General features: G+C 37.8%; 1 protein-coding gene across 1 annotated transcript in view; it reads left to right on the plus strand.

Annotated features, from left to right (window-relative positions):
- The window catches only part of GAK (cyclin G associated kinase), a 61,531-nt gene that overhangs the window by 33,232 nt on the left and 9,499 nt on the right, over nucleotides 1–18,800 (plus strand). The window contains exons 14-23 of the mRNA XM_079330879.1: nucleotides 177–299; nucleotides 2,082–2,215; nucleotides 3,225–3,419; nucleotides 3,983–4,100; nucleotides 6,408–6,487; nucleotides 6,831–7,024; nucleotides 8,916–9,074; nucleotides 9,828–10,298; nucleotides 12,240–12,410; nucleotides 18,480–18,614. Of these exons, the coding sequence (XP_079187005.1) occupies nucleotides 177–299; nucleotides 2,082–2,215; nucleotides 3,225–3,419; nucleotides 3,983–4,100; nucleotides 6,408–6,487; nucleotides 6,831–7,024; nucleotides 8,916–9,074; nucleotides 9,828–10,298; nucleotides 12,240–12,410; nucleotides 18,480–18,614 (1,780 nt within the window). The remainder of the gene's footprint in view (nucleotides 1–176; nucleotides 300–2,081; nucleotides 2,216–3,224; nucleotides 3,420–3,982; nucleotides 4,101–6,407; nucleotides 6,488–6,830; nucleotides 7,025–8,915; nucleotides 9,075–9,827; nucleotides 10,299–12,239; nucleotides 12,411–18,479; nucleotides 18,615–18,800) is intronic.

The following is an 18,800-nucleotide window of genomic DNA, read 5'->3' on the forward strand; positions in this document are numbered from 1 at the left end:
AAAGTGGTGTTTACACTATGTAACACTACTTTTCTTGAGTAACTTGATAATTTCTACATGAAGGTGGCAATAAAGTGTAAAATTGCTTTGTAGGCATTTGCATAACCAAAGTTGTGTATGTGTGACAATATAATTCTGTTTCTCACGTGTACTGTCTCTTGTCTCTCTCATTGCAGGTTTCTGAATGTGGCTGGCCAGCAAGGCGAGCACCAAATCTTCAGAATCTCTATAGCATATGCAAGAACATGCATTTGTGGCTGAAACAAGACCAGAAAAATGTTTGCATTGTGCATTGCCTTGTAAGAAATTGGTTTGAGTCTGAAGTACTTTGTTCAGTAGAGCTTAAATTGTAAATAAGGGTGCTAGCATCCGTTAAGTTTATGACTGTTACTGGCTTTCTTTACTGGAAGCCCTGGGGTCAATTCTTTCCTGTGTTTGTAGGGAAGTTATTTGCATCAATTTTCTCCTTAGGGAAAGGAAACTGATAGGATAATGTAGCCCTTGCTTACTTGCATTTAGAGTAGCAGGCAGTATACAGGCAGTATTAAGACAAAGAAGCCTTTGGAAGAAAGATAATCTGCTCTTTTCTTTCAGTATTTGCTCCAGTTTTGTTTTCTGTATGATAGATGGGTGTACACTGTGTATCCCATTGCTGTCCATTTAGAATATAATCTGTAGCTACAAAGTTTCAGAAACTGACTGTAAGACTTCTGGTCTACTTGGTTTTGCTGGTAGCAGATTGCTCTGTAGATTTCACTATTCTCCAAAGTATTACTAACTTTGATATAACCAAAAGAAGCAATAAAACTGCCTATAGAGCCATCTCATGTCAAACATGGTGGGGGAAGGAATGAATTTAAAGGATACTTTGCTCAGAATTTGGAAATTATGTCACTCTTACATTTGTTCAAGAGAATTGCATGTGAAATTTTGACATTCTGATTTTGCCTGAGAGTAAAAAGCAAAACATAACTATATGACAATGCTTCCAGTGCTGCTGGAAAGCATTCAAAACCTGTCTGGTGATATGGTACAGCCATAGGGAATATCACTATCAAAGTCAAAACCAGGATTTGTTAATCTGACAAACCACATTTGAGTGTTAGGTGGTGTTTTGCAAGTAAAATCACATCAGCTCTTGAAAGCCAGCATAATTTTCAGTGCTGCTGTGAGGTTAGGCATCTAATTCTGTATTAATACTATACTTCTAGTACCTCAGTGTCACTTGATTGCTGGTCAAGTAGGTAAAAAGCAGATATGATGAATTAGCACCAGTTTTTGTAGCATCTTTCCCTCAAAGTATTTTGTTCAAGGTATCAAACTCATTTCTTTTCCTCACATGTGGGGGAAACTTTTGTATATGCATGGCTTTGTGCCAGATGTGGTGTAAAAAGTGTACTCCAGAACTTTAAGAAATGCATGATAAAAATTCTGTTCCATGTTGCAGGCAAACAAACCTGGAGAAGTCCTGTTCTGCCAGCCATTATCTCTTTCAAGTCTTCTGCCTTTTATAATACAGGGATGTACTGTACCTGGGATATGTGTGTAGGTGGGATTCCTACAGAAAGAAGCTCAGTGTTTTAATCTCTTTCTCTTGATTTCTTGGCAAGCTATTAACAGTCTTTGACAGAATTCTAAAGAGTTTAGTGTGGTTTAGTTCTTCTGAATCTTTGTACTTCTCTTGCAGCTGAAGTCCATGGCTGTCAGTCAAAAATAGCAGTGTTCTGGGATTTCAGATAGCAGCCAGGAAACAAACCTAAAAAATGGGTATTAGTGACAGTAAGGTAAAGAACATAAATTGAAAATTTCAAATACTGTTAAGCTAAAGTAGTTATTTACATTTGAACAAGAAAGTAATATGTAGTATCTTTTGTATGGTGTGGAAGTTAAATGAAAACCTTTCATACTCAGATACTAACTTCAAGTCAAATAATGGCACTAGACCTTGGACATCATGACATTAAATAATTGTAGTATGTAGAATACCTAATGGGATATTCTTCAGTAACTTGGATAATCCTTTTCGACTAGATTTAGTAACAAAGCTACCTTTTTTTTTTTTTTTTTTTTTTTTTTACTAGGATGGAAGAGCAGCATCTGCTGTTGTAGTTTGTTCCTTTCTGTGTTTTTGTCGTCTCTTCACTACTGCTGAAGCTGCTGTTTATATGTTCAGTATGAAACGCTGTCCACCTGGCATTTGGCCTTCTCATAAAAGGTACTGTAAGGTACTGTTAAAGCAAGTAGTTATTCAATTCTGGGTATGTTACTGGATGTCTTTGGAAAGATAAATTATTTCGATAATACCTGTGTTCAGACATTTGTTTTTCCAAGTATTTTGCTGCATTTTGAATAGAAGGTAATTCTGAATTTTCTGCGTCAGAAAACTCATCAGAAGTGGGTCAAGTGTGCCCTACGGTAAAGAAGTGTTAGGAATGAAGACAAGGGTATACAGAACTTTTGAATGCTTTCTTAATGATAAAATCCTCTTCTACATGTGTAAGACTTATTTCATGTTTCCTAGTTTATTATAGTAGGTTTTATTATGTCAGAACACTGCAAGCTCTGAGGAAATTCCAAAAATTATTTCTGTCACTTGGATAAAAAATACCCAGAGCATTTTGGTTTTTTTGGGTTTTTTGAGTGCATGCAGAGGTGACTTGCATATACTTTGACAAATATTTTAAACTGTTTATTTGATTTAATTTGATAGATCTTATAACCATGAAGTATGAATAACAAGTGACACTGGTAGCAAGGGTGTTTCCTACAAAAAGGATTCCATTTTGAAGGGTGGGAAATAAATATTAGTTCAGTATAAATGACAGATTATGTTTTTGTACACAAAAACAGTACAGTTCATGTATACTTAAGGGGTTCTCCACAAAATAATATATGCTAATCAGGACAAATTTAAAGCCTTTAGGAGGATTTCGGTAATCCTTTATGTAGAAGATACAAAATGAATAGTTCTCCTAGTTCAGTGTTTTAAGGCTTTGAAATTGTGACTAGTTTATTTTACAAGTCATTATATGTAAAGCTACAGACCCCTTTGTGTCATTCTGTAAGACTGAAAATCTGTTTGGTGGAGGCGGTGACAAATATTCACTGTTTCACTGTTAGCACTTACCAATGCTTAGTGACTGGATAAGAGCTGAAGTAACTTGCTTATGTGTTTCTGAGAAATGTTGTGCTCTGACTAAATGAGTACCTTCTTGTTTTGGCAGATACATTGAGTATATGTGTGACATGATGGCTGAAGAGCCTATTATTCCTCACAGCAAGCCCATCCTGATCAGATCAATTGTCATGACTCCCGTTCCACTCTTCAGTAAGCAGCGTAATGGCTGCAGGCCTTTTTGTGAGGTTTATGTGGGAGATGAGAGAGTAGCCACTACCTCCCAGGAATATGACAAAATGAAGTAAGTACAGATTATGACTTGCTCTGAAATAGCAAGTTATGTTTTTCTAGATTCTAGCATTTACATGTTTCTAGATTCTTCTGTCCCCTTTTAGCTGATCTCAAAAGGTAAATCATGAATGTGGTTGTTACAGCAGCTTGGATCTGGTCTTCCATAGCAGTGGGGGTGGTGGTGGGTTGTCACACTGGACACTGAGGCAGTGAGCAAGACCCTTTTCTCACTCCATGTGATGTAAGACTGGGACATTGATCCTCCATGTACTTGTGCTTAGCATACCATCGTGTCTCAGTTGTGAAAACTGTAAAGATCCCCCAGGCATGGCAGCTGCAAGGTGACTGCTTATTAGCCCCTGTATGGCTCCAGTGTCTGAACAATTGCACATGGTACTAACACTGCTAGGTGTGGGTAGTCATAGACAGGAAAAATGAGAGAATGCTGAAGTCCTTCTAGCTTTCCAGCTACTGAAGGCCTTGGAGAAAGCATGCTAAATCTGAAGTAATGCACTATTTAATCACCTTTTAAACTAAATTAATTGTGGTTTTGCTTTTTTTTTTTTTCTTTAGGGAGTTCAAAATTGAAGATGGGAAAGCAGTAATCCCACTAGGCATAACAGTCCAAGGAGATGTTCTCATTGTGATCTATCATGCCAGGTCAACTCTAGGAGGACGACTGCAAGCCAAGGTAATGGTAAATTTAAGAGCCTGAATGGGAGACTTGCTCTTTTGTGGTTGCAATTTTGTATCCTACTAGTTATCTACTGAGTACTCTGCTTTATTTACTCTTCTTTATTCAGATAAGTGTTTGAAGTTTTCATTCAGTTATGAATTCAACCTTTTCAAGTCTTCTGAGTATGTCCACTCCTACTAATGCTATACATGTAGATGTTTTCTGGAAAGTACTTCACTACTGATAATTTTTATATTTGTAAGAAAAGCCCTTAGCCAGTTTTTTTGAGGCAGCAATTATCATCTGTTAAGTTGCACAAGCCAGAGCTTTTTAATTCTGTGCACACAAACTGCAAACAAAGGAAAAATACCACTCAGCAGAAAAATTGGATTCCAGAGACTGCCGGTACAAAACAGACTGGAAAAATCCATGTGACTTTATAGTCTATTTCTAAACAGGTTTGGTTTTTGTTGCTAAATTTCTTACTTGTCTTTGTTCTACTAGGGAGAACGCATATTTCCTCTTTTAATTTAACTGTGAATGCAAATGTATTGCAAGAAGAGAGGCGTGTTCTTTTTTCTAAAGATCAGTAACCCAAATTAAACTTGGAAATCCATGTAAAAGAAAAGGAGGGGTAGTGGAAAGTTTAAAGCTTGGAGCTTTGTGGAAATTGATCAGACAGTTTTTCAGACAGTTTTGGTACATGTGGGACATACGTGTGTATGTATGTATTCATGCATAGTGTTACTGAAATTGTTTTCCCTCTGTTTTTTTTTTTTTTTTCTGCATTCTGCGTAGAAAGGTATGAAATCTTGTCGTGTTGTAGAGATTCAACAAAACCTTCCAGAACACCTTAAAACTAAAAACCCAATGAAATGATTTCTTAATGCACAAAAATAACTACTGTGTGGTTTAAGGTTATCTAGAAAAAGGCATGAAACTGGTGAAATTTCACCAAGGTTAGGTTATACTCCTTATACCATCTTTCATGATATGAGATTCTTTGATGTGGTTTCTCTGGCATTTATTCACTGATAGAAAAGACTGGAATTTTCTCAACTGTTGGCTCTAACTCATGGTATGTCTACAGTGGTGTGTGATGATCTGGGTTTGGAAGTTTTATGGAACAATTTTCAGTGTCCTTAGTTTTATGTGCTGTAAATTGCCCCCTGAAATTCTCTGCAGATCTCTTACAGAGATTAACCACCACATTTCAGGATTTTTCTGGGTTTAGGGCTAGGCTTTGTGAATGTCTTTGACTTTCTCCCAGCTAATTTGACAGAGAGTGTTGTTTATCTTCTAGAAAAGTGATGGTAGGGATGGAAGAATCAGAGAAGCTCTCTTCAGTATGTTTCTGCCTCTCTTCTACTGAGGAGCCCAGTGCTGGCCATCACAATTACAGATGAGGCTTCACTGGTGCTGAATAAAAGGGAAGGATCAACCTCCCCTTGATCTGTGGCAATGCTTTGTGTTTTATTTGATTTCTGTCTGTGATGTTCAGCAAATTCTCATTTACAAGGAAAGTTTTCATAATTCCATTTTATTATATCATATTTTCTGGACTAATATTGCATTACTTCTTTGTAAGGACTGGCAAGACTAATTCACAGGCGTTGTGACTAATGCTAGGAAACAAATACTGGCTACATTGATCAGTGAGCTGTAATTTGGATTGTGCAAGATCAGGAGCTACCTGAATATTCTGTAGTAGCATTTTCTGGACACTCGTATTCCCGCCAGTCATGGGAGAGTAGTTTTTCTGTGAACAGTTGAGTGATTAAAATGAGAGTGATTAAAATGAGTCAGTTCAGACAAACCGTACAATTCTGTCTGGAATTAATGGCTGACTTGAAGTTGCACAGGAAAAAAACTCTTTGCATGCCTTCTGGAGTGTCCTTTTAAATGTGCTTCATTGAAAACTGTTTTTAATCTAGTCCTTTATGTGTGAATCACATATATTGCTTGATTACCATGTTGCACAATGGATTTTTATGAGCATATGGTGTTCAGAAAAGGAACAAGGGTAATACAATTTTATTCAGAACAGGATCTGGAAATACTTTAGACTTTGATAGTCTGTTTTGAGGTTAGTGATGAGACATCTGACTGAAGATCTTTTGGTTTGTTAGTGCTAGTAATAGATCTATTTGTATTCTGTTTCAACTGCATTTAACTCTTACAAGATAAAGTATACTTGTAATTAAATGGAATATTTTGTAACAAATACTTTAAAATATTTTAATACTGATAGTACTTTGCATTATGTTAAAGGCAGAACACTGTACATGTTTTATGTAGTTTCCTATTTCTTGTTTTCAACAGATGGCTTCAATGAAGATGTTTCAGATTCAGTTCCATACAGGCTTTGTGCCCCGAAATGCCACTACAGTGAAGTTTGCCAAGTATGTTGACACCATTTTGGAGGAGACTGGGAGAGGTTTTCTTTGAAACTGCTTAACCTGCCAAATGTCAACATATAGCAGAGAGAGGAAATACAGTCAGTGCAGGAAGTAGATGACCTTGATTGTAATAAGAGTCTTTTGTTTACTCACCTTAAGGTTTTGTTCATGGTACCGAAAAAAAATCTATGTACAAAAATACTGCCAATTTAAAATGGGAAAAGTAAACAAATGCATTATTTTTAGCATTTTATAGTAGTTTCTTTGGAGTTTTGTTTTGGACTGCAGTAGATCTAATCCAATTAAGCCATCAGTATCAAGAAACTTCTTGTCTGTGTCTTTACAGGTATGATCTGGATGCCTGTGACATACAAGAGAAATACCCTGATTTATTTCAAGTCAATCTGGAAGTAGAGGTGGAGCCCAGAGATAGACCCAGCTGTGAACAGCCACCTTGGGATAATATGAATATAAAGGGACTGAATCCCAAGATCCTCTTCTCTACTCGAGAGGAACAACAAGAGATTTTATCAAAATTTGGTAATGAATCTCCTGGGAAACTAGAGAATATGAAAGAGTTTTCAGTGTACTTACTCTTTGAGGCTTTTGTTTAGTTTTTGATGTTCCATTAATTAAAAGAAATCTAAAAGAGTTTTTTTTTTTGTAAATATCAGTTAAAAATATGCATTGTATGGAGGAGCTTAAGTTATCCTCCAGTAATGGGTTGTAATTATACCTGTCTTACTTTCACTGTACTTACATGTGCTTGCTTTAAAGCTATGAATAGGCCATTTTCAGGGAGTGACTCCTAGCAGAATTGTAACAGTCAGTATTTGTAGGCACAATGTCTTGAAAGGGATTTATTTGGCTAAACTGGCACCAGTAATATTATTTCATTTAAAATTATATGAGCATTCCTCACAAATGGTTTTCTGTAAGAATGTTTTTATCAACATTCTTGTGCATGACCATCTAGTGTTGTAATTAATTTCCTGATTTTTTTCCTAATATGTTCCAGCAGACTTTATTTTATTAATTCTATATATTCAGTGCTTCATCAGTAGATGCCAGCATTAGTTTCAATTAATGCTGTTCAGTAGCTTTCTTCTTCTCCTGGTATCAGTGATTAGCTTTGACATTTTCATTCAGGCTCTTAAGCCTTCTCTGTGCTTCGAGGATAAAGAAGCATGACGAAGATTACTATGGTGATTTTAGTGATGCATGCCATCTCACCCTATGCTGTTAATAGGGTACATCTCAAGTACATTTCTTTTCATACAAGATGATTGCTGCTGGCCTTTATTTTAAGCAGGATATGTGTTGTTTGTATTATGATTTAGGCCATTTTCTATTTAACTTAGCTTAATCCTACTGTGAGCACAACTGTCAGCTCTCTAAAGCTAAGGTGTTTAGCTTTACATCACCATTGATGAGGCTCTGCAATTACTCTTATTTTCTGAAGTCACTTTCATTTTCTGATTGAGACATGAAAAGTAAGGATTTGAAATTATACTGGAAGTATTTCTTTAGATTTGTAGGTAGGGAATAGGACAAAAATAAGTGCTGTGAATTTTTTTAAAAAAATTTGCCATTAAAATTTAATTTGCTTTTTCATTAGTCATGATCTTTCATGTATGTTTTCTGAGATGGACTATTTTTTCAGCATCTTTAAGCTACAGCTGAGAATGTGAAAGGAGTGTGCAAAAGTGCTCTACCAGTTGTATATTTAAATTTAGACAAATAGGTTTCTCCAAGCCATCCATCCTTTTTTTTTTTTTTTTTTTTTTTTTTTTTTCAAATATGGATATTGACTAATTTAGGATGTCTTCTCTCTTTGCCTTGAGGAAACTTTGGTTCTGAGAGGTGATAACGCAGTAGGTAGCTGTGCAACTGACTCTTACACAAGAAGCACTTAATACCCAGTTTCAATAAAATAAGAAATATAAGAAGCAGTTAATAGCATTAATTAGCAGTTAATAGATTAATACAGTGTATTAATCCCTTTGTGGTGTTTAACCACTTCATGTCTTTCACTGGCTTTGCATAATATGGGTTTTTCTACAGCTGCATTTGCTTTTTTCCTGGTTGTCTGTCTCTTATTGCAGATACTGTTCATGGCTGTTGCATGTTTTAGGGGATGATTGTACCAGTGAGGTGTTAATTACATTTTTCTATTAATGTAAATAGAATGCTTGGGTGTTGCTCTATAATTCTGAATTAACCTTGTGGTTCAAAAGGGTTTTTACCAGTTTTTGCAGTTGAAGTAAATGCTAATTTCAAAGATGGTGGGGGCAGGAATTTGCATTTGCAGAGCAATACATTGGAGATAATTGTCTTTCTACGGCAGTCAGCCTGAAAGACAAGTGCAGCTGCCATGTGGAAGATTGAGAAGTTTCTCTCTAAGGGCTCTGGCTTAAATTCTGTTTTATAGGGAAACCAGAGTTGCCTCGGCAGCCCGGTTCAACTGCACAATATGAAGCAGAGGCATCCCAGCTGGAGCAGTCTTCAGAAAGTGCACCTACTGATACAGAATCCCCACACAGCAGTAGTACTGATGCAAACAACTTCTTTCACACTCTGGATTGGAAAGGTACAGGTTTTCTCTGAAGTCACTATGTGATTTATGTTTGTCTTTTATGCCTTCCAGTGAATGCTTAAGCCTTCTTAGGCAGCAGAAGGCTCTAATTCACTAACCATGAGAAAAAGCTATTTAAAGAGTGAGCTCTGCAGAATAAGAAGGAGTTATACTGCTTCCTTTGGAAAGGGGGTTTGTGTTGAGTGTAACTTAAATGCTGAACTAAATGTTTCTCTTTCTGTAAAAATCTAATCCTTAAAGAACTGCAAGGAAGCTTTTCACTCCCACAGGCCCACTTTGGCTGAGGAACAGAGGAAACAAAGTAGACTAGCCAGTGGGGTCCTGATCAGTAAGCAGGACTAAGAAAACAATTTTATAGCACACCTCTAACTCCCTTTTCTGGCTGCTGCATTGTTGGCAAAAACGTCAGCAGCTGCTTATGCTTTTCTTGAGTGTAACAGTTACTGAGAAGTCTTGTAAGCTCTAAGTGATTTGAAGTGAATGTCCAAGTCAGTCTCATTTTGAAAAAATTAGTAATGCCTACCTTTGTGTAGTGACAAATACAGTAGTCAGATGCTGCTTTTTCTGCCCTGTATAAAGAGGTGTTAGGCAACAAGTTTTTTTCATCAATTCTCATGTGAGTTTTGGTTAGTTAGGAATTAATTTCATATGATGTCACCATCACTAGGAAGATTTCTCTTATCCTAGTCAGAAGAATAATGCTGGTTATTTAAAGATGTTATTGTTTGGGGTTTCTTTCTGTTCAAGATGGAAAAACTCCAGAAAGTGGAATAGAGGACAGTTCATCTAAAAATGATCGTGTTCAGCTGTCTGATGACAGGGAAGAGAGTGATCCGTCAGATGAGGAGTTCCCAGCATTTCCAGATGAAGAAAATACAGTAATTGTTGATGAAAAGGACTCTACTCCAGAAGGAGAGTTGCTTTTTGATGCCAGTTTTGAAGCTCCATCTGCACCATTACAAAAATCTCTCCCTGAAGAGAATGTAGACTTGCTGGGACTAGACTCTGATATTTCAGCAGAACAGAAGCAACCTATCTCAGAAATAAACTCTTCATCGAGTAATGCAGACTTGTTGAACAATCTCTTTGTGAGTAGTGTGTCACAGGTTTCAAATGAGCCCACTGGAGATCTTCTTGGACAAGGAACAGATTTCTTTTTCAGCAGTCAGTGTCCAGCTGCTACTCAGGGTTCATCTTCAGCAGCAGCCATGTCTTCAGGTATGTGAGATTAATATCATTATCTGTCACCTGAGCAAAACTGCTGCTTTAATTGTGCTTAGAGAATGAGTACTGTGTTTCAACAGTATGGTGAAGATATGTCAGTTTGCAACAAGGCTATAAATAGATTAGGTGTTATTTCTGCATGAAGGAGAGAAATTCATATATGTTATCCACATACTCTGTTACATTTCCAGGATCCTACTAACTTTAAACTCTTGTAAATACAAGAGTGTCAGATTTTGAATTTAAAGCTTATTTGGTATCTTAAAGAATTCTTATCTTTCCCATATGAATGTTATATGCTGTATGCTTTTATGAATCTATACCTTTCCTTGTTAAGGCATAGAATTGTCGTAGCTTGAATATGTAAAGCGATGGCAGTAGATGTACAGAGCTGTGCTGCTTTGGTAAATATCTGTGTGGGATTTTTAAGTGTTAATCACATAAGGCTGCTGAGCAACTGGAAATCCTGTAGGTTATTGTTCAAACCAGTAGATTAATAATACTGCTAAAAGATGTTTTCTTTCTGGTTTTACTGATGATGTTGGCAGGTAAGTATCCTTAAAGAGAATGCTACATCTATTTGGTATTTAAACAGGGTGTTTTAGTTCAGAGATTGTCTTCTTACCAGTGGCTACTCATCTCTTTGTCACTTTTCGGGAATAATGATTCTCTGGCTAAAGTTAATGGTAAGATTTCTAGGAATATTTGTCGCATAAGCTGAGAAACCATTACAAGGTTTTCTTTGTTTGCACAAAGATAATTCATAGGTAATAAAAGCTTTCATCTACAGACAAATAGAATAATTTTCACAGATCATTTAGATGATTTAAGATATTTTCTTATTTTGAGGCAATTCACTATTGACCTTTGTTACTGTGGTCAGGGAAGAACAATTTTAATTTACCATTTTAAAATAGATATAATTTTACAAAAGGGGACCTTTATTACATTATCTTTCTTTAACCATGTCAGTTGCATGAAACACCTGAGCAGTAGTCGTGTGTTTATCTCATTCTTGTAGTCATTCTCATTCAGTGTATTTCATTGAATTTATTAAGAGAGGTAATTGTGGAAGTGAGAATATTTAGGCACTGTTGTATTTTGGATTGCACAACAAACTTATGCTTGTGATTTGTTTATGTGTGATGCTATAGTAAATTTGCTTGAAGTGTTGTTGAGTCCTTTACGGTGTGGTCATTACCTGAGGATGTGCTGGGGTATTATAGGAGGATTATTCCTTCTCTTCAGCTTCTGAGTGAATCTGGCAGGACTCCCTGGGCTCTTGAGGGGTTTTGACCCTAGAGGGCAGCAGAAACAGGAAGATCTAAAGCTGTGATTCCAGCTGACTGTCACATGTTACTCCATGCTGACTATAAATACTCTTCCAGTTAGTTTTTTCTTCACTGGGATCACTAGAGACCTGCTGAAGTCTTACTTCTGTTGGCTTTCATTCTTGAGTTGAAGTGCTTTCTGCCCTAGAATCGCCAATGCCTTCAAGTCTGAATGGTAGTATGAATGTTTTACTTCATATTCTTTTTAATAGTATAATAGTCCATTTTTTTTTTAAATCTGTTGCAAATTTGGTGTTACAGAGTATTTAACAAATATTATTCTTTAGTGTGTCAGATGAGCACTGAAGATGGGTCTGAAATGGATGAAATTAACAATGTTGTTGAATTGTATGCTGCTTGTTAGAAAGTCTTGCTGCTTTTGTTAGAATACATAGCTGTTCATGTTATGCACGGCTGAGATTCCTTTTGTACCATGTGAAAGTTCATTTGTCTAGAGGAAGGAGTAAGTGGTTATTCTTTGCCACCAAGACTGCTGCAGTTACTAGCATGAATTTTGCTGCTTGTGTGTGCCCTCAGAGGAGCAAGACTTCTTCAACTTCATTTATTCTACAGTTTGTAATTTTTTTTTCTGCTTCTTTTTCAGCCGATCCATTTGACCCATTCACAATGTCATCAGGTTCAGAGAATCAAGCCCTGTCTGGTCCAGACCTCTTTGGGGACTTCCTTAATCCAACCTCGACATCTACAGCTAATACAGTTCCTTCCACACAAAGTTCACTTCCACCTTCTTCCAGCTCAGATTTCTTAAATTTAGGTAAGTGTGTTTCTGGTGTTCTGTTTCCAACAGTTTCTTCTCCTCTGTCCATTTGTCTTTCAGCTTAGTGGATTAGTGTCTTACTAGATCCACTTGTTGTGATTGCTGTTTTAATTAGCTTTGTACTCTGGAAGTGCAGATGCAAATGCACCGAGAAGCGTTTCCTGTATAATGTCATGCTATCATTTATCATGTGGCAGGATTTCTAGTACTGCTAACCATAAGTTAGGAGTTGGAGTTTCCTCTCAATGATCTAATAACTGAGGGTACCCAAACATCTGTAAACTTACTTTATAGACAGTATAGTATGCTATGTTGACTGTATTCAGGTTTTAGAGATTTTCTGGGAACCTTGGAAGAGAAATGACCAAGTCAAGTTATAATTTAGCTGGTTCTTAAAAGTGCAGGCTGAGGCTAGCTTGCACCTTCCTGACCTGAATGTATTCTGGTAATATACTTACAAAGTACATTATGTAATACTCTAATCTTATTTGTTTCATTTCTCTGATATATTCTTGGCGAAGCCTTTTCCTTAGGCAGTTATTTTAAAATCTATTAATCTTTAAACAAAAATCTGTGTGATATGTTCAGTCTTCCTATCATTCTTTAAGGAGAAACAGACATTTGCAAAAATGGTGGAATAGTAGAGCTACCAGTGTTAAAGCTTTTTAAAATCAGACTGGCAGAAAAGTGTGGACTCTCCATAGGAATCTGAGTTGTGATAAGCCTGAAAGGGCTCTTCTCTGCTGCTCTCTCATTCTCCTCTTTCTGTATGCTATCCACAGGGTTCAATCTTTTGAGAACATAGGTCTGTGTAGGGTACAGTCCTTTAGGAAGAGATTGCTGTAGGGATGTGGTTCTCCCAAGCACTGTGGGTCCTCCCAGGAGCCTGCTGCTGTGTGGGCTGCTCTCCCTGGGCTGTGGCTTCATTGAGGACACTCACCTGTGTAGGCTGCACAGGCTGCAGTGTGAATGTTTGTTCCACTGTGGTCTTTCATGTGTGTTGCGGGGCAGTCTCTGCTCTGGCATCTGGAGCACCTCCTCTGGTTCCTTCTCCACCAACCTTAATGTCTGCTGGGCTGTTTTCTGTCACATCTTTCTTTTACAGTTGATGCCAGCGGTTTTTGGGAAAACATGTTTTCCCAAAGAAGTCTAGTTTGGGAGGCTCAACTGTGCCTTGTGATGTGTCTGTTGGAGCTGGCTGTGTCCAACAGAAAAGGCCAGGCCTTTTCTTGTGCAGACACCTACTTACAACGTGCAGGTAGCTAGGAATAGTGGTACCACACGCCTTTTCCTGAATCCAGGGTGATTTCTTCCCAGAGCTTTTTACATGCAGTTTTGTCTTGCCCCTGTTTGTTTAGCAGTTGCTCTAGTTGACCCTATTGATGCAGCTTGAGTGTTAGCTGCTAATAAACTGGATGGAAAAAATTGTGTTATTTGCCTGACAAAGAGAAGGACTTCCTCTTTGAAATAAAAGGCTACCCAGCTGATTGCCTTCTCTATCATATTGTTAATTATTATATTCCAGCTGTGACTGATTCTGCTGAGAGAATTCTACTTGCTGCCTCCTTTGCAATGTTTTTCTTGTGGTCCTGTTAATAGTAACAGCGTTATGTTTCAGGTGTGTACTTACATACCTGCCAGTTTTATGACACTATAGCTGTCCCTGTGTGAGGCTACCAAACATAATTTTTTTGCTCAGTAAAAGACTTGATGAATACTGATCTGTGGAGCATTATCTCCACCAGATTCTGGACCTGGGATGGGGCATCCTGAATGCAGACAGAATGGGGAATGAGGTGCTGGGGAGGAACACCATGGAAAAGGACCTGGGTGTCCTGGCTGGTGGCAAGCTGAATGGCTCCTAACATCCAGGAGCAGCAACTCTGTCCTGGGGTGGATCAGCACAGGCACAGAGTCACCAGCCAGGCAAGGGGAGGAATTGTCCTGCTCTGCTCTGCACTGGGGCAGCCTCACCTTGAGTGCTGCGGACAGGTTTGGTTGGCACAATTTAAAAACAGACATTAAGCCATTAGAGAATGTCCAAAGAAGGACTGTGAGTATGGTAAAGGGCCTTAAGGGGACGCTGAGATCACTTGATGTGTTCAGCTTGGAGGAGACTGAGGGGATACCTCATTGCAATCTACAACTTCCTGGTGAGGGGAGGAGGAGGGGCCTGCATTGATCTGATCTCTGCGGTGTCCAGTGACAGGACCTGAGAGAATGGTTTGCAGTTGTGTTAGGGGAGGTTTAGGATGGATATCAGGAAAAGGTTTTTCTCCCAGAGGCTGGTTGTGGAAGTGGTCACAGAATCAGCCTCAGGAACATGATGTGATTACTGGGGCTGTCCTGTGCAGACCCAGGAGCTGGACTCTGTGATCTTTGTGGTCCCCTTGTAACTCAGCATATTTTATGATCTTAGCCAAAATCTAACTCACTTGAGAGGCAGCACCTCTGGAGATTCTCTGGCTGATGTGCTCAAAGCAGGGTCAAGCAGAGTGGGCTGTTCAGAGCTGTATCCTTTCTGTCTTTTAGTATTTCCAGCGCTATAGACTCCACAGCTGGGCAACCTATGCCAGTGTTGGAGAGATCTCAGAGGAAATAAAGTATTTTTTAATGGAGTTCCTTGTATTTCAGTTTGTGCCCTGTTGCCCCTTGTCCTTCCACTGGGCAACACAGAGAAGGGTCTGTCTTAATTTTTTTTTTTTTTTGTTTCTTCACATTGTGTTTTTTACACATTTATAAGAACATTTCCGGTTCTTTTCTCCAAGCTTAATATTACCAGAACCTTCATAGACAGAAAACCCTTTTATGTATTAAATGAAAGTGGAAAAAATAAAATATGGATTTCTGTTCTAAGGAGACCACCATCAGTATTCAGCTGGTAATAACATTCGAGCAAGTACAGAAAAAAAGGGAATATTTTTATATCTGACTTCCATGCTTATTGTTTTATGTTTAGTCCTTCTGATTTTACTTGATAGCTTGCATCCTGGTAAGTTTATTAGGATACCTGTTATCTTAATATAATTTCTGGAGCTTTCTATCAACATAGGAAAGGATACTTAAAATGTACCCCTAATAAGCTGCAGTAATGAGATTTGATGACTCTACTGTTGGAGCAATTCTGTCTAGAATCAAATTTTCGTGATAGAAAAGTTTTGTTTGTTAGTAAATGATTACTAAACTACTGCACATACCAGGAGAAAAGACGTTTCAGTGAACACAAGTTCAAGATGTAGAACTCATTATATTTTTCAGATGTTGGCTTAAAATTTGAAATAATAGAAGTTTTAAAATGAAAGGCAGTCCTTACATGGTATCTGGTGTCTTAAGGCATTCTGTCCTATAATAGGAAAATTTTGTGCTGTTGCTGCTAAACACCTGTGTATTGACAAAGTAAATTAATTTTCTTCTGGATTTTTTAAGTGGCAGATCATCTTTAATGCAGGTTGAGTTGAGACTATATTTCCCTCAAAGTCAGCAGGAGATTTGGAAGGTGATCAAAAGAAACCTGAGTGATCAGTATAGTCTTCTCCTGAGGAGAGATTTCTGTGAACCTGAGTTCTCAGACAGGCTTTAGATAAGGTTAAAAAAACCTTGCATCATACTAAAACAGCCTCTTGGTTTATAGAGAATCCTGTTGTCTGTGATTAAAGGATTTCCTGTAGACATGACAGGTTAAATAAAGAAAACCTTATGTGAAGTTGTGTGTAATAAAATGCAGGTCTTTTATTTTAGGAAGCTGGAAAGTGTGATCTGATTACCATCAACTTATTCTTGCATCTTGGCTTGGTTTGAACAGTGTTAGTAAAAACCACAGTTCCTTGCCCTGACTTCCAGTGGTTCATTGCTTTATGACTAAAGATTATCAATATGCGTCCTAAAAAACATGAGACAACCAGGTTTGGATCTGCATGCTCATGATCTTAATTGCTTCCATTTTTGGAATATCAAGCTGTAGTTCCTGTTTTACCATTTCTTTAGATATTCTGCTGCTTTATCTTAATGTGTCTGTATAAACTCCAGTGTGCCAGTTTTAAAAATAGGGATTCAGTATTGTCTCATCATACCTTTTCAGAATATGTAGAAGTCCAAGTATGGTGTTGATAACACTTTTTCTTGATGTTAAAATCTGACATAATACCCACATTGTAGAATTAAAGGGAAGATAGAATAAGAACAAACAGATTCAGGAGGAATGGGTTATCTGTTCAGTATATTGTACATTGCATTGTTTCAGATTTTTGTGATAAGTGTAGTGGTTGTATATGAGTTTTTACTATAAATAGTGAATGTACTGCTGTGTGCAGTCCTAGGCTACTTCCTGCTTAGTTCAGGGTGGGGGAGGCGATGAACTTGTCTGCTCCTAAGCCAACTGTTATAAAACAGCTTATTCCCATGGTACGTTCTCAATCCCTCAAATGCATTCACCTGTAATTTGATTTATTCTTATTGCTCTCAACTTGTTTTCTTAATAATTAATTCCATGTGATGTTAATTTTCTTATACTTCTTTTTATATTGAAAATACTTTTAATGGCAGAGATTGTAGAAAAAAAATTCAGACTAAAAAGCAATATATTAGTATTAATTCAAGGCCCACTTAACTTTTGGGAGTAGAATATGATACAGCAAAGTTCTAAGCTGGTGAATAGATTTATGGCCTGTGACACTGCTGTTCACTGGATAGCTGGGGTCCTGAGTATTGAGACAAATATATACGGTTTCTCTCATGGCTTCAGAGGCAGGGAGATGAAGCTTGGGTCTGGAGAAAGGTCTGGAAATGGTGGGTACTTCTTGCATTTTATTCTGATGTTTTCCCTCACATGCAGCAGAGAATACTGCTGAAATACAGGTTTTCAGCAGATATTTGTTGCACAGTATTTGATGTGCTCACTTGGCAGCTGTAAGATCTAATTATAAATGGTGTTAGTAGATTCACTATAGGAGTATTTAATTTGCTTCTAATTATTTCCTTAACTAAGAGAATTTGGAGTTAATATTTAGAATGTTTAAAGCTGAGAAGCTGAGACAAGTGAAAGGCTGTGATGCAGTAGTTGAGACTTTCAAAGCCTCAAAATGTTGCTGCTTTTGTAAGGATGGCTGAGTTAACTTTCTAAACCCTGTGTCTATGAAATGCACCAGTTAGAGAACCGCTAAATGTACTGACTTTACTGAAATATCCCCTCTCCCTGCAGCACTGACAGTTGTTACAGCGTTAAAGTAGAGGTTGCTGTCCTGCTTCACTGTGAGTCTCCACAAACTGTGCTCAGATAATGCTCAGAGCTGGCCTGCAAATTTGAATGTTTCATACATAGCATATCTCACTGAGGATGGCTCACCTCATATTTGGGGTAAATGGGGAATCATTTGGAAGTGTCAGGGATGGCAGTTATATCTTTAGATGGGATATGACCTTTTCCAGGAGTTGGTAGCAGCACCCTTGTGTGCTTTTAAATACAACCTTTTCATTTAGATGTCATGGTTCATAGAAAAGTGGGTTTTATCCATGGAGCTAGAGATTCTTAACCTTTCCCCAGAAAAAATCATTCTTACTGTATCCTGCTCTTCAGTAGTGTGCATTCATTTGTCTGTTACACGTGAAAGAGTGCATTAGTTGGCCAAGAGGCTCCTTCATCACAGGAGGCCGGGTTAGGCAAACCTGCAGTTGGAAGTGACCTGGCTTCACCTGTGTAGCACCCAAACTGCTGAGTGATGAAGAGAACATGGAGCACTGCTGTTTTCTGCTTACTGGCTGTGTTTTCAGGAACAGCAGCATGCCCTAGATCTGTACCTGAGCTAGTCCATTTGGTCAGGAGACCTAAGCTGTTAAATTCACAGCACTGCCTGTGCATAAAAACACCTTATCTATGAAGTGAGTGGGATGTTTTAAAATAGAAATGAAGGAATTCCAGTGGCATAACCCTTCTGATTGCGCAACTGTTACTGAGAAACTTAAGTGAGTTCTGTAGCTGACGATGTGGTACATCTTCTGTTAGTATTGGCAGACATGTGTATTACCTTGATGGTTTTCTTAAACACAAAAACATTCCTTTTTTTCTTGTAGGCAGTTTGACACCAGATCCACCTAAAATATCATCATCTACAAGCCACCCAGATCTCTTAAGTGGATGGGATTCTTGGGCCGATTCCTCAACAACCAGCAATGTAGCATCACCACAGCTGAAGCCTGTTTGTGAAGGTATTATGAAATTAAATTTTTCCACTAGAGGAATACTCCAGACTGGATCAGTTTAATCACCTGAAACTGCTGGACATGTCTTCATGCATTTTTACTTCGCTATTTAAATGCTCCTTTAATAGGGCACTTGTGTAGATTTTCAGTTTTAAGTTCAAGATGCAGGAATTAAATTGTTTCAATTCTCTA

The sequence above is a fragment of the Erithacus rubecula genome (genome assembly GCF_903797595.1).
Source record: "Erithacus rubecula genome assembly, contig: SUPER_Z_unloc_1, whole genome shotgun sequence".
Taxonomy (NCBI): domain Eukaryota; kingdom Metazoa; phylum Chordata; class Aves; order Passeriformes; family Muscicapidae; genus Erithacus; species Erithacus rubecula.